Source organism: Notamacropus eugenii, chromosome 6 (assembly GCF_028372415.1).
Source record: "Notamacropus eugenii isolate mMacEug1 chromosome 6, mMacEug1.pri_v2, whole genome shotgun sequence".
NCBI lineage: Eukaryota > Metazoa > Chordata > Mammalia > Diprotodontia > Macropodidae > Notamacropus > Notamacropus eugenii.
The window spans coordinates 106,860,045-106,875,436 of NC_092877.1; the positions used below are offsets into that span (position 1 = coordinate 106,860,045).

The 15,392-nt window shown below is 33.3% G+C and overlaps 1 protein-coding gene across 6 annotated transcripts in view; it reads right to left on the bottom strand.

Annotated features, from left to right (window-relative positions):
- CLOCK (clock circadian regulator) overlaps nt 1-15,392 on the bottom strand; it is a 127,194-nt gene that overhangs the window by 39,501 nt on the left and 72,301 nt on the right. For 5 of the 6 annotated variants that reach the window (XM_072620802.1, XM_072620803.1, XM_072620799.1 and 2 more), the window contains 5 exons: nt 13,701-13,787; nt 12,693-12,752; nt 11,275-11,423; nt 10,872-10,963; nt 8,917-9,006 (listed from right to left, as the gene is read on the bottom strand). In XM_072620802.1, coding sequence (XP_072476903.1) covers nt 8,917-9,006; nt 10,872-10,963; nt 11,275-11,423; nt 12,693-12,752; nt 13,701-13,747 — 438 coding nt within the window. In that variant the 5' untranslated portion in view covers nt 13,748-13,787. Of the gene's footprint in view, nt 1-8,916; nt 9,007-10,871; nt 10,964-11,274; nt 11,424-12,692; nt 12,753-13,700; nt 13,788-15,392 lie in introns of those variants that run through there. The other variant, XM_072620804.1, reaches the window with a different exon arrangement.

Genomic DNA, 15,392 nt, shown 5'->3' on the forward strand with positions numbered 1-15,392 from the left:
TAGTACCAGCCTTTATATCTAATTAATGTAGCCATTCTGACTTTATTTTAGTACACATTTAAGATATTGGTCTATGCCCAGTTTCTGCCATACTATTTTCTAGTTTTCCCAGAAGTTGTTGTCAAATAGTGAATTCTTATCTCAGAAGCAGGAGTCTTTGGGTTTATCAAACAGTAGATTATTGTAGTCACTGACTACTGTATCTTGTATACTTAACACATTCCACTGATCTACCATTCTATTTCTTAACCAGTACCAAGCAGTTTTGATGACTGCTGCTTTATAATACAATTTAAGATCTGGTATGGCTAGCATTTCTTTTTCTTAATTCCTGTGATATTCTAGACCTTTTGTTCTTCCAGATAAATTTTGTTATAATAAAATCCCACCTTTTAAAGGAGGCTTTCTTAATCTCCTTTAATACTAGTGCCTTCCCTCAACTGATTCTCTTCAATTTATCCCGTATGTATCTTACTTCTATGTAATTGTTTGTATATTATCTCTCCCATTAGAATAGGAGCTCCTTGAGAACAGGACCTGATTTTATTTTCTTTTTGCCTTTTCTTTTGTAAGCCTGGCACTAGCACAGTATATGATATATAGTAGATGTTTAATGTTGCTGACTGACTGAATGACAGTCCAGTATAGAAATACATTAAAGTCAACAAGGAATCAAGTGAAGAAGTTGGGAGTCAGGGATAAAACTAGGGAGGGAACAGTCACAAGTAAAACAAATTTCCTGTCTTGAAAGGAGGATTAAAAAGGGAATAAAAGAAAAAAAAAAAGAACTGGAATTTGGTCATCATCAATTATCAAAAAAGGCTGAACAAACTGTGGTATCAAGCTCAAGGGAATATTATTCTACCATAAGGAATGATCAAAGGGATGATTTCAGAGAATCTTGGGAAATATGAACTATTTCAAAGTCAATTAAATAGAACTAGGAAAACAACAAAGACAACAACATTGCAAAGAAAACCTTAAGAAAGAATTCTGATCAATGCACAGACCAATCATGTTTCTAGACGACTTAGAATGAAACATGTTATCCCCTATCTGATATAGAGGTGACCAACTCCAGGTGCAGTAAGAAACATGCAGTTTTGGGCAAGGCCATTGGGTGTATTTTTTTTCTTAACTATTCTTATTTGTTTGGGTTTTTTTTTAATAGGGGTGCAGGGAAGATAAGAATGTGAAGGAGAAGAGATTACCAATATTAATGCCAAAAAATAAAGGGCAGTTTTACATGCAATCCATCGTTTTTATTGTCCTATGTAATGGAAATGCTTGTTTTATTCCAAAAATTTTTTAAATAATTAAAAAAGGAAAGAAAGAAACGTGTAAAATTTATTATATACTTGAAACAAGTGATATAAAAGGCAGATTCATGGTTTAATATACAATCTTCTTTTACAGAAATGCTCTCTTTTGATTCCTAAATTTAAAATAAATTTTTTTAAGGATTATCTCTGTCAACATTAATAACAGGATTCTATTAAAAATCCACTCAGCTCAGTGAGGGTACTTTAGATCAGAATACAGCTCAGAAGAATTTTAATTTTCCTTCCCCAAACCTAGAAATGTATTTCCAAATTGCTTTTCATTTGGAGTCATTCTTCAGGTAAAAGCAACTTTCAAAAATCTGTTGTTGATTTAAGATATAAGTGCATAATTCTGTTTGTAGGCAAACATATCTACTCCATATGTATATGCATGTACATGTGCATGTGTGTGCGTGCGTGTATATGTGTGTGTGTGTGTATGTATATATATATATATATATATATATATATATATATATATATATATATATATATAGGAATAGGAATAGGAATAGGAATAATTTAATTCCTATAAAACATCTTCTATCTAAACCCAAAGGACTAAAATACTACTAAATGCCATCAAGAAATAACTATTAAAACTGACACAATCACATCTAGAATAATCTTTGAGTGATATTTTGAATGGAACCTCAATTAACAATGCCTTCAGTTGATATATTTACAAGACTGTAATATTACAAGAGATCTAGGACTTATATACACTCCCAATTCCACCTCTAACCTCACATACAAAAAAGGAAAAAAAACAATAAAACTCAAAATCAAGATCTTTAATAAAAATGCTGACAAGTATGGGAAAGACTGATATTTTGCTAGGCTTTCCCCTCTTCAGTTACCTTTCCCCTACTCTGGATGTATCTTATAGGTATTCATGCATTTGTCTTCCTTGTTATAACAGAAGCTTCTTGGAACAGGACCTGATTTTGCCTTTTTTTGTATTCCCAGTACTTAGTACAGTGCCTGGTACACTACAAACACTTAACAAATGCTTAATGACTGACTGATATATTTTAAATTATACCAAAGCTGGGTTGATTAGCTAAATCTGTAGCCAAGGGCTCTATGTCCACCATATACCAAAACTTCTACAGAAGAAAAAATCCATGGCAATATGGACTACTACTAGAGCTGCTGTCACAGAAAATGTTTTGTTTTAGACATCACCTTTCCCGCCCCTTAGTTGGCAGCCATCTCACATCTCAATTTCATGAATATTCAGCCTGTCTCATTCCCACAGGAGCTTCCTATTAAGAATGGAGAACGGTATGATAAATCACTGTTCAAATACCATTTTAGTTATGTCATTCCCCAAACAACAACTTCTCTTCATTTACTACAAAACGCTTCAGTTAATGTTCTGTGCCCTTCACTTGGCACTTATCAACCTTGTGCTCTCTCTCTATACAGAGAGACCGAGAGAGATCATTCATAAAACACACACACACACACACACACACACACACACACACACACAAAATTTGTGTATATTTAACATAAGAATAAATTAACTGGAAGACTCTACCTAAAATGATTTCCTGAACATAACAGACACGTATCAGATGTTTGCTGACTACAATATTAGGGAATAAGGAATTAAAGCAGCATTTCCCAAACCACTCTATGCAATGTGAATTGATTTGTTAGTAAGAGAAATTTGATGTTGGCAGTAATTTTCTTTCTAAAATATTAAATTAGAAGTAAAGTCAAAACCTGTGATTTCACTGGTATAAGGAACTTTCAGGTGAGGAAATTCCCTCTAGCAATGTACCCTGCCATTGTCTCTGCACTTTATTCAAATTGCTTAGAGCAATGAGAGGCTGTGACTTGCCCAGAGTCACACCATCAGTATGTGTCAGAGGTAGAACTGACATTTCTGCCTTGCTGCAAGGCTAGCTCTCTAACCATCCACAGTGCCACACTGCTGATATAGTAAAAATATTGGGTGGCAAATTTTCAAAGTAAAAGGAGGAAAAAAAATTTAAAAAAAACTAAAGGAGGACAAATTTTCCCTATTACTTATACAAATCCCAATGGGCAACTTTTTATGGGTTTGCCAATATGTTTTAAGCCTAAATTAGTTTAGGACTTGTTGACTTGGGTGTTATCCCAAAGTTACCTGCATGTCTAATAAAGGGCTCCTGACACCTGAAAACTGATAAGCCTAGAAGACATAGAAATTAATTTATGATACTGGAATTTGTTACCTTAACAAACCAGTACAATATTCATTTACTGTCCTAACTACAGGACACAAGACAGCAGCCCAGTAAGGCAGAAATGACAGAGATATGTGGGAGGCAATAATGGAAGCACTAGATTTACAGTCAAGAGATCCCTGGCTTTACTACTTAATTGTTTAACCTTAGACAAGTTACTTAATCTCTCAACCTAAATTTCATAATCTGAAAATGAGAGGATTAAACTAAATAACTTTCCAAGCAAATTTAAAATCCTATGGAAAGAGAGCCTACAAAATGACACTGTCACTGAAACGCTTTGAACCACACAAGCATTTCCCCTTCAGTCTCTCAGCAGGACCTTTGTGTCTGCACTTTGAATAGTAACCATAAGATGGCAGAATTTTCCTGTGTAGCTAAAACCTACATTCTCTTCACAAGCATAACCTGAAGCTCTAGGGATCTGCTTTTTCTACTCAAAATAAACTAGTTAAAAATACGAGCATTAATTTTGACTTGATAGATACCAGGAAAAAGATGCATTTAGAAAGGTACTAATAAAAACAAAAAAGCAGACTTTTTTGAGATAATGCTATCTAGTTTTCACTTCTTTTCTTTTCTTTTATTGAGAATTATTATTGGTCTCAATCTAGGGTTACAGCTTGGTCTTGCCTTTCACTACATATTTATAAGCCTCTTGGAGCTGTTCATGACCTAGCCTTACATTCTCTTTGCTTTGATGCAGCTGAGCTACTCTTACCACTTAAGAGAGATAACCATGAAATTAGTTAAATATCAACTTTTCAATTAACTTAACTTATACTTGTTACTTTTTTAATGAGGCCCATTGCACTAAAAAGAGATTGTACTGCCAATCAAACCAGAGACTGGACTTTTCCACTTAGCTTCTCCTTAATATCTAATTCTAACATACTAAATTCAGAGAGAAGTGAGACAATCCAGGTTTTCTTCTGCCTCCTGCACTCCTAAATGTAAAAACTCTGTCTGCCCAAAGAGTTTAAAGAGCAAACAGAATTCTGGCCCTTTCTAAAATAACAACAAACACAAACACACAAGAAAAAAACCCAGTCATTTTCCTGTAACTATCATAGCATATAACTCTATCCTTTCTATTCTATTAATATAGAACTTTATGGGACTGAATTTTAGTGGGCTAGGGTGTAACTGGACCCTTTAGCTAAAATTCTCTGTCTCAAGTTCTGTAATCCCTTTTAACAAACTCTGACAAACAATAAAATATACCTTACCTTCAAATAACTACTGTTTAGTTTTTTCCTTTCAGAGTAATGGAGGGAATTAGGAATCAGGAAAACAGGTCTAACACTGAATCACTATAACTTTTGGCAAAACACAATCTCCATGAAGCTACTTCTTCATCTGTAAACGCAAGGCACTGAACTCAGTGGTCTCTAAGTCACCTTCTAGTTCTAAATTCTGTGACTCTAATGAAAAATGAAAGAAGTAAATTCATTCAATAATTTCTATTACTTCTTTTCTTCTTAAAGATGACAAGCACATTTTCTTCCTTGTCTCCTTCACTCCACACCTTGTATTATACTTTTTCTTGTATCTTTGTATCTCTCCAATAGAATTTAATATCCTGGAGCAAAATACTGCTTCATTTTTGTCCTTGTGTTTTTAGTGCTTTGTTTAATACCTAACACTTAGCAGTTATTGAATAAATGTTCAGCTAACCGATTTTCCAAAGTAAATTTAGGCAAAAAGCTTCTATTTTGATTACATATGAAAATGCATTTGAATTTATTTCACAAACCTAGATTCACTATAAAATCATGTGATTATGTACATTAATAAACTAGTCTCCATTCTTTATTAACTTCCTTAATTTAGGTTACAAAAGTCAAGTATTTCATACAATCATCATCATCAATAAGCATTTATTTAATCACTTATCATGTGCACTGTGTTAAGCTGAGGAAACAAAGGAAGGCAAAAATATGATACTTGCCCTCATAGACCTCACATTCTAACACTGCTGATCAGGATAGTACATTTTAATTTTTTTTAAACTGGCATGAAAATAAGTATGATTCAGAGGTATGCTAATTATTCTTGTGTTGTATTGCTATATTACCTAGACTAATACCATTAGGAAAAATATATAGGTGAATTAATTCCACAATGGAAAAAAAGGTTAAATTAACATTCTGCAAACTAAAGATGCTCACTAATTATTATCTCTTTTCTAAAAAACACACATACAAAGAGACCAGTCAATATGGCAGCATGGCAGGATGAATACCTGCCAAGCTCTCTGCTACTACTTGTCTGAAAACATAGATTTGAAAAAAGCACACCAGTCAAATCCTGATCGGAAATTCAAGACAAAATCATGAGTCATCTTTCCAGCCAAGGTCAGCATAAGGAGACAGAGGAGTCTGTGGACAGGGGCAATAGTGTCTACCTCACCAGGAATGGCCATGTGGGGCATTCCAATGCAGGGACTAAAAGATGGCTGAAGTTGTGCACCAAGCATGAAAGAAGTCCCAGACCCACAGAGAGGGACCCAAACTTGTTCAGGGAACAGGAACAGGTGCCAACTGACAGCTCTGCCACTTACTAAATAGTTTTGATTCACAGGTCCAATATATGATTAAGGATGGGATCTGAGCTTAGGGGTGGTGGTCCAGGGCAAGAAGCACAGACCCTACACTTGCAGACCCTAGACTATGTACTGAGCTAGGATCAAGTTCAGAAGCATGCAGCAGTTAGTTGTTTGACTGACCCTCAGAGGAGAGTAAAGCCTCAGTCCTAGCGTCCAGACCAGACTAAGTCTATAGGGGAACAAGCAGGGAAAGCAAGAATTTCAGGCCAAATTGAAGCATGCAGTTCTGTCACGTTGAATCTACAGTTTGACAGCTAGCTGAAAGTGGTTGAGTCTAGCAGCAGTTCACGGGAGCTCTAACCAGGGAAAAGTCCAGAGATGTGCTGCTTAGATTCAAACTTGGGTCCAGAATTTGCAGAGCTAAGACCAGAAAGGCAACAAGTAAGACTGCCATGGATCAGACTGTTTTTCAGAGGCAGCTGGCAGTGCAGTGAAAAGAACACTGAATTTGGAGTCAGAAAGTCTTGAGTTTCAATACAGCACCAGATATTTACTAGCTGTATGATTCCAGGAAAATCACTTAATCACTGTTTGTCTGTTTCCTCAACTGTAAAATGGGGATAACAGCAATTACTTCACAGGGTTGTTGGAGGCTCAAACGATATAATATTTGTAAACAGCCTTTAGCACAGTAGCCTGCACACAGCAGCCATTACATAAATTCTTATTTCACCTCCTGCCCACCTCCATACATACATAACCCAGGAGCACTGAAAACACAGGCTGTCACTGAGATCCTGAAATTATATTTAGTATCCCAAGAAAGCAATAGCAAGACCCAAAAAGATAAAAGCTCTGCCCAGAAATTCCTTCTGGAAGTGTCAGTCAAGCCCTAATATAAAGTATGAAGTGGGAAGTAGGATTACAAGAATTAGCAAAGGAAAAAAAGAATACCATCACGAAGAGCTATTATGGTGAAAGGAATGCTCAGGAAACAATTCTGGAAGGAGAAAACGATTCCAAAATATCTATAAGCAAAGCCACAGAAAAAGACAGCTTGGACACAAATCCAACTAGAATTCCTGGAAGAGACAATGCAAGAGTTTAAACCGATTTCATAAGTAAAATGAAAGTGTTTGAAGGAAAAACATGGAAAATGAACGAGAGCTATGAGAGAAAGAATTGGAAAGAAAACCAACAACAGCATAATAGGTACAAAACTTAACTGAAACACTATGCACAAATATATGTTCTATACCAGTTAATTTATTCTGAGTAAGAAATACATTGGTTTTTTTTTTCTAAAACGAAGTTTACTTAATTTTAGAAATATACTGCACTACCAATCTTTCACATGAAGACAAGACAAGAAAGATACAGTCATATTGCCAGCTAACCAGTATGGCAATTATATAATATGAGTCGCCTGAAAAGTAACCAAAAAAACTGAATGACAGCAGAAAATAAATTTTAATAAAATACTATTATAATAACACCTCAGTCAAGCCATACAATGAAATGAGGCAGCCTCATCCTAGGCACAACTGTAACCCTCCCCAGAACAGATTGCCTGAAGGATTTTCCATCAAATTTCTCCTCCCATGCAGTCTATCAATCAATACATAGCAGCTGTGTGGTCAAAACAGCTAACAGTTTGTTAAGCAGATCACTAACTTGGGTAGTGTCTCTATGGGCCTTGTCTCTTGAAATTCCATTTTCTATTATATCTTTCTGACCCTCACTTTTAGGACTTTTTAATAGTTCTACTTGCTCCAGCCCTGCTATTCTTAGTCAAGGGAGTCTGGATTTTCCCCCTATTCCTTTCTCTCCCTAATTTTTTTTTTTTTGAAAGTTTTAGTTCTTCACCATCTAAGAGATAGTATCAATCCACTTGGGTTTCATTTACTTTTTTTGTCTATTTCTAGAGATATACATATGATCATGTAAAAAGTTATCACCATCTATGTGGTACTTATATATAGCTTTGTGTTATAATTATTATATGCATGTCTTAGTATGCTTAAAATCATAGAGCTAGAAGAAACCTCTGAGGTCATCCAAACCATATCTCAATACTGAATCCTGTCTACAGTATCCCCCCTTGAGGGGAGGGATTTTGTCTTATTCATCTTTGGATTTCCACCCCACCACCACTATAGTGTTTATCATTACTCCTCTTATCAAGCAGGTCTTAAATCTTTGTTAAATCAATCAACAAGCACATGAATTGGGATGGTCTCAGATTCTCAGATTATGTGGTTTGTTTATTGAACTATGGACTAAGGATACAAATAAAAATAAAAATCAGTCCTTGCCCTGAAGAAGCTTACATACTAATGGAAAGATAACAAATATGCAAATAGACACAGAAAAGATACATGAAAACTAGACAGAAAATAACTTTAGTGGGAAGGCACTGGAATCTGGAGGGACTAAATGAGGTCTCCTGCAGACAGAGGCTTTTGATTTCAATCTTAAAGAAAGCCAGAGATTTTAAGAGAGGAAGGTGATAAGGGAGCTGATTCCAAGCAAAGAGAACAGACAGTAATTAAAATATTCCATTCTTTGCAGCATACTAACATGTTATGGTATTACTAAAGATGGAAGCAAGGACAAGTAATGGAGTGTAAATGCAAGAGTCCTAGAAAACCACTGTCATTCAGTTCAACAAACATTACTAAGCACTGTGCAAAACAATGATAAGCATGGAAAGAAGTCAAATGGATACAATACATGCACAAACAGATTTTTTAAAAGCAACTTAAATTTATAGTTTGATTCATTAGTTACCATTTTTTATACTTACTGGTAAATGTTCAAGTAATGGAGTTACACTTTCAGATACATATATTATGCTTCCATCTGTCATGATTGCTAAAAAAAAACCATCAAGAGCCTGAAATTAAACATAATGGTCAGTTAAATAAAAAGAAAAAAGTTCATATGATAAATAAAAATATCATTTCAGGGTGAAAGAAAAGGTATTTATATATAACTCATCTAGATTTAAGACAGCATTATCAAAATATTGTGAGTTATTTCCCTTTCAATTTCTTTGTACAAGTATGCATGAAGTAGCTTCCTCCCAGGTATCTAGATTAAAAAAACAAAAACCCTTCACTCTTTTTTTCTGATTATTTATTAGACTGTACATTAATAAAGGGCAATGACTGTCCTTCACTCATATGTTATAGTGTTCTGTACACACAGGTGTTACAGCACATTAGAAGGTGTTAATGTATACAAACTTGTCAGGTCCAAAAAAATCCCAATCCATACTTTTGATGTGCCAATAACCTTTACTGTGGATAAAATCTCTCAATATTTTTTCATAATAAAGCTATTACTGAAATGAGAATAAAATACATAAACATGCATGTAATAAAATATTAGCCTATTGCTACTTATCACCAATACAGGCAGCTAATAAATCAGTAAGTGCCACTACCATGTACAGTACATGAACTGTGATTATTAAATGAGAAAACAACCAAGCATCAGAAGCAGTAGGAAAATATGTAAAATATTTATCTTGTATAGCTGTAAAATATAAGTAAAACATTTTAAAAAGGAAAATGCAAACAGATTTCCTGATTTCCAAAAATTCTTTAAAAAATTAAATTTTTGCTCCATTATGTTCATAGCATTTATAAGCACAGCCTTGACTGAATCCCAGTTTCACAGAAATCCTCTTACTCATGTTTATATAAAAAATCTTGATCCAAGAATAACGCGTGCGCGCGCGCACACACACACACTTTATAAATTCAGATAAATTTATTTTGTAGTAATCATATATACTTACTAACTGCCAAAAATATGCTTCACACAATAAATAGGAAATATGGATACAGAAAATTTCAAGGGTGGAATTCTAAATACTGTAATAATAAGTGGGATTTAATAATCATATTTTTTAAATGCCTCATCAAGGCATGGAGGTAATTTTGGCTTCTCCAAGGAACCAGAAGTCTTAAAAAGACCTGAACTCTGACAGGCACAACAACAAGCTGGAAAGATGCGAAGTTTCAGATTTAATGTCAAACTGTCTGCTAAAAGAGTACTAGTAAGACTAAATTTCATCACCAAAAGGCAGGTGATGGAATTTTTTTTTAAGCCACAGCAATTCCAAAAGGCCACTAACTGAGGCACAGAAGAGTTTCAATCTATATTGGTGGAGGGAGTACCAACAGGAAAGAAATCAAAGAAATCATGGATCCCAGAAGTATTATTTGGTTTTCTGAGCAGATTTGACGATTTTGATAAAAATACATCACTACTATAACTCAAATTAATTGGATTTTGAAAAACTTCCTTACTAAAAAAGAACACCTTAATTTCCTATAAAGAATTTCAAACAAGAAGAATAAAACCTACAGTCATATTTTACTATTATCTTCTTGCAATACATTTAAAAATTTTTAAGGCAGATCTTGCATTAGTCAACATATATGAGAGAAGATATCTAATGTCATATAAAGCATAAGTAATGAATATTTTACTTTTCCTAGAGAAGTCTCAGAATAAGGTCAATCAAAAGTATATCTTCCTCTTACTAAGACTGTAAAAAACATAAATAATATAAAATCTAGGAAAATTTAGCCTTGGTTTGCCCAAAGTTGTAGTATAAAAACCAAACGATTACTTGTTCATTGAAGGCACAGCTTGCTGAATTAAATTAAATCAAAATGATACTGTATTTATCAAGTCACTAAGAATCTTTTAAAATTAAAATTTTTAAGAAGATGAATTTTGGTATACCTCTAACATTAATTGTGTAAACTCTTCATTACTAAGGAATGTAGGTTTCCAGTCCTGTCGAATTTCACTGGCATCTGACTGTGCAGTGATTTCTATAAAAGATTAATAAAAAGAGTATTTCACACACTGTTTTTCTACAATAACCGCTACTTAAAACCAACTACTTTTCACTTCTAGGTTACTTATCAGGACACAAAATATCTCTTTTTAAAGTTGCAAAACAAGCATTAAAATTTGAAGTTTTTCCCACATCCAAATAAGGCAATGAGGAATAATTAAAATGATTTTGTTCTACCAGTGGGTTTTCTTTTGTAAATTCTACCCTGCTTTTAAACAAATAAAACCAATACTGGATACAACATGTATCACTTGATACATTTATTGAGTTGAAAGTTTAAAATACCTTTGTGCTTCCGTAAAAAATCAATGCTTTTCTGTAGTACAGTGGATTTGTCCATCTTCCGTGCATTACCAGGAAGCATAGATCCCAATTCTTTGATGAGAACATTAAATTGATCTCTGCGCTTCTTCTCAGATTTGTTTCTAGAAACTCTGAGGAAAGATTAGCAATCATTCATTGTGGAGTTGGAATCATTATCCAATTTAGTGGCCACATTTTTAGGTGATAAAACATTTACAGGAGAACCAGTATTTCTTGACTCAGATTCCAATGCCCTTGATAGTAAGGATTTAAACTTAAAAAAAAACAAAACAAAACCAATTATATGAATGAATGTGCTACATTTTGGAAGCTAACAAAAGACATCCACTTATTTATTACACATAAGCCAGCAAATACGTTACCATTCACATAAAATCAAATTGAACAATATTGTCAACTCATTTGAATATATGTTTTTGATTCATTTCATGAATCTATATCCTAAACATCGAAGTGTGGATGTCTTGTTTATAATGAAAGAAAAAACACTATATGGAACTTATAGCAAAATATACTACAGATTAAGTTTTTACATGTCTTACTAAAGGAAACAAAGTTAAAAATAACTCATATTAATAAAACTCTGCTATTTATGAAGAACATTGACTATAGTATTTACTTACAGAATATTTACTGATGTGAAATGAAGTTCATTTACAGGTCAAATAGTCCAAACACTTAAAGTATTAATCAAATTCATCATTAAGCATTCCAGTCAGTAGAGATGAAAGAAAGTCAGTTCTCCAGCACTGTGGCATCATATTATACCATGTTCAATTATTTTAACATCTTACTATTTCAATTGAAGCAAGAGTAAGTGAAAATTGAAATTAAAGTACTATTTTCAAAAAATTCCAACTTCTTTAGAGCATTTATGATCAAGATATGTAGCTACAGATGGAAATATTTATCCATCAATGTCTCTTTGAAAAGTTATATGTAAAGTGAATGTTCACTGATTTAAGCACATCTCCTATTGAGTTCCCCATAATTCCAGACGTTCTTTATCTGTATTTATTTAAGCAATCCACTGCCCATCTAAAAATCAGTCACCCTAAGCTATAAGTTTTTGGGGGTCTCTCTGTCATTCATATTTCTCTGTGAGGAAATGATTTAACAACGCTTAAGTGCACCAAGGGCCCTTACAAGGAGTTGTTTTAATAAATTTATCTTTTTGTAACATGATATTCATTTGCTTGGAAAGGTTGGTTGTCTTTTCCAGTATCAATTTTTAAAGGAAAATGCACTAAAAAATTCAGAATATGTTATGTTATAGAAGCATACTAATATTAAAGGATTTTTCTCTTTAATAATACATTTACATTTTTAAGGCAGCCAATTGAATCATTAATTTGTAAGTATACATCTCAAATATCCACCTTTTTGCTTTATCCTTGTCATCTTCTTCCACCAGCCCATCAAATATACTACCGTCATCTCTAAAGAAGATATTGAAACATTAAAACAGAGATTAATGGCATACTCACTATGAAATAAGAAGAAAAAATCGTACTATTTAACGACCCACATATTGTAAAATCATCTTAATTAAGTAGATTTTATGATTACTTTACAAAACCAATTAATCATATAAATTAAAACTTTTTAATAACTCACTTTTATGCAGTATATTAGAGGCTTAAAAACTGTGCAATTGTTTAAACAACATTTAAATATATACATATAGGCAGAAACATACATACACATATACATGTATGCATGAACTTCATGTAAGGAAACTAAAACTTGAGCAGGTATGAGAGTTTAGGTAAATTCAACAAGTGTCTATTTAATATCTATTACTGCCCACCATTATGGTAGGCAGTTCTGATAAATTAAATATAAAGTGTAACATCATCAGGTAAAAAAAAAAAAAGTTTGTGAGAAGTCACCTCTTTTGCACTGAATGCGATAATTAATATTGTGAATTTTAATAATATACATGTTTCACTGAGGTAAGGAGTTTACAAATCCATTAGTTTTTTCTTCACAATGTTATATGACTTATATTTGCAAATTTAAAAAATCATCTCTATTATCATTCCTACTCAACAATATAAAAGTTTCAAGTGGTTTAGGAATTCATCATTAGCTCCTGTGGTCAAATCATTTTCATTTAAAAACGCATGTTTACCAAAAAGAACTTCTTTTACATATCCTCTTTATAAAAGAAACCAGACTACAACCTTCCCTACTTACCTTGTTGCCGCCTCTAAACTATAATATTGTACCTTACCTAACATTAAAAAAAAGACAATCTAACCCAGAGATGGGACTTAAAAACAATTATGCTTAAGTATAAAAGCCTTTTTTACAAGTGTTTGATATAAATAATTAATTTGCCATTGAAAAATTAATTTAACATAAAAGAGCATCTAGTAACATACCTGTCTGCAATGGAGCTCATTTTATGACAGCTTATGGTAAAGTACATAACATGCTGCGCTTTCGTCTTGTGGCAGACATTTGTACATCTATTTGGGTAAGAAGAGAAATAAGAGGGTATTAACTTCCTAGTAAACTAAGTGGGCTTGTCAAAGCTATACATGTTCACAGAGAATAAAGAGTGCTTTTTAAACTTATTGAAGTCTATAAAAAAATCAGTTCAGTGTTTACTTATTAGACTATTGGGTAAGCACTTTTAGTTCATGTAAACATGTACAAAATCTCAGTCTGTACTATTAACTGCTTCTATGATAAAACTGAAAAAAACGCAAAGTCTGGTTATTATGAAAAAGAAACCCTAACAGGCAAATGGCAGCAAAAACAAAGCTGGATACACTTATCTTCTTTCTCCATACAACACTGTCTCTGAGTGGTTCCATCAGCCCTCTTCAGTTCAACGATCATTTTCTTAGGGATAAATCATAAATCTATATAACTACATTTATAATTAGACTCATTATATATCTGTGTAAGCGGTGTACACATGTATATGCATACACACATATCTATATGCAAAAACATCTATATATATACATATACACATGACTACAGACATTCTCATACACATATAACCTGCATTCAAGTCTAGTCTCTGACACACAGCAGCTATGAGACCCTGAACAAGTTCCTTAACTTTTCAGTGCCCCAGGCAACTCTAAAACTCTCATATAAACATATATGTGCGCAGAGTCTTAGAAGACTATGTATCCTGAATTTTATCCTCCGTTACTATCTGTCTGCCAGACGTCTTTAATTGGACGATTCACTGGCATCTCAAACTCGTAAAGTTCAAAAAAGAATTCATCGTAAACCATTTCTTCTCTAAATCTCCTCTTCTTTTTCTTCAAATCAAGAATACTACTACTCTTGCACACATTTTCCTTCTTAATGTCAGAATTATTCGAAATTCTTCATTCTCATCCTCTGCACCCAATAAGAGGCCAAATCCTGTTGGCTCTAACCACCACACTATTCCTCCACTCTGTCTCTTTCTCTGCATTCACAAGATTACTCTTGGTCAGCCATCATTACACCTCTCATCTGGCCTTTTTTCTTTTCTAAAAAGTTTTTATCATGAATTTAAACATCCACAAACACAGGAGAGTTTTGAGCAATTCTTTCAATTCAATTAGGCAAAAATAAAAGTCTGCGAAGTCATTTCTTTTGCCATTTAATGCAAAATTCATATTGTGAAATTTTAGTAATGTACTTTTAATTTTTATACATTTGCACTGAGGTAAGGCAGTTCATAACCTATGATATATCAGACTTATAGTTATAAATATTAAACATTTTAATATACAATAGAAAAAAATGACTGCATACGAAACTGAGTTTCTATATATATTTTTAAAAGGGCATATTAAAACTAACCTGGTAGTTAACAAAACTGCCCTGCTTGTGGGAAATACAAAATGTTTATATGGGCAATGTCCTCTTCCAAACTCCCTTTTGCTGTCTTCAAAGTATTTTTAAGTTTTTCATCAAAACTCCTTTCACACACATGTACACATGTACATATATAATAACAAATAAGTATAGTCAATAAAACAAATCATCACGTTAACTCTATCTAAAAATGTCTCATTCTGTACCTCTTGCACACCACTTCTTTTCAAAGAGGTGGTAGGCAT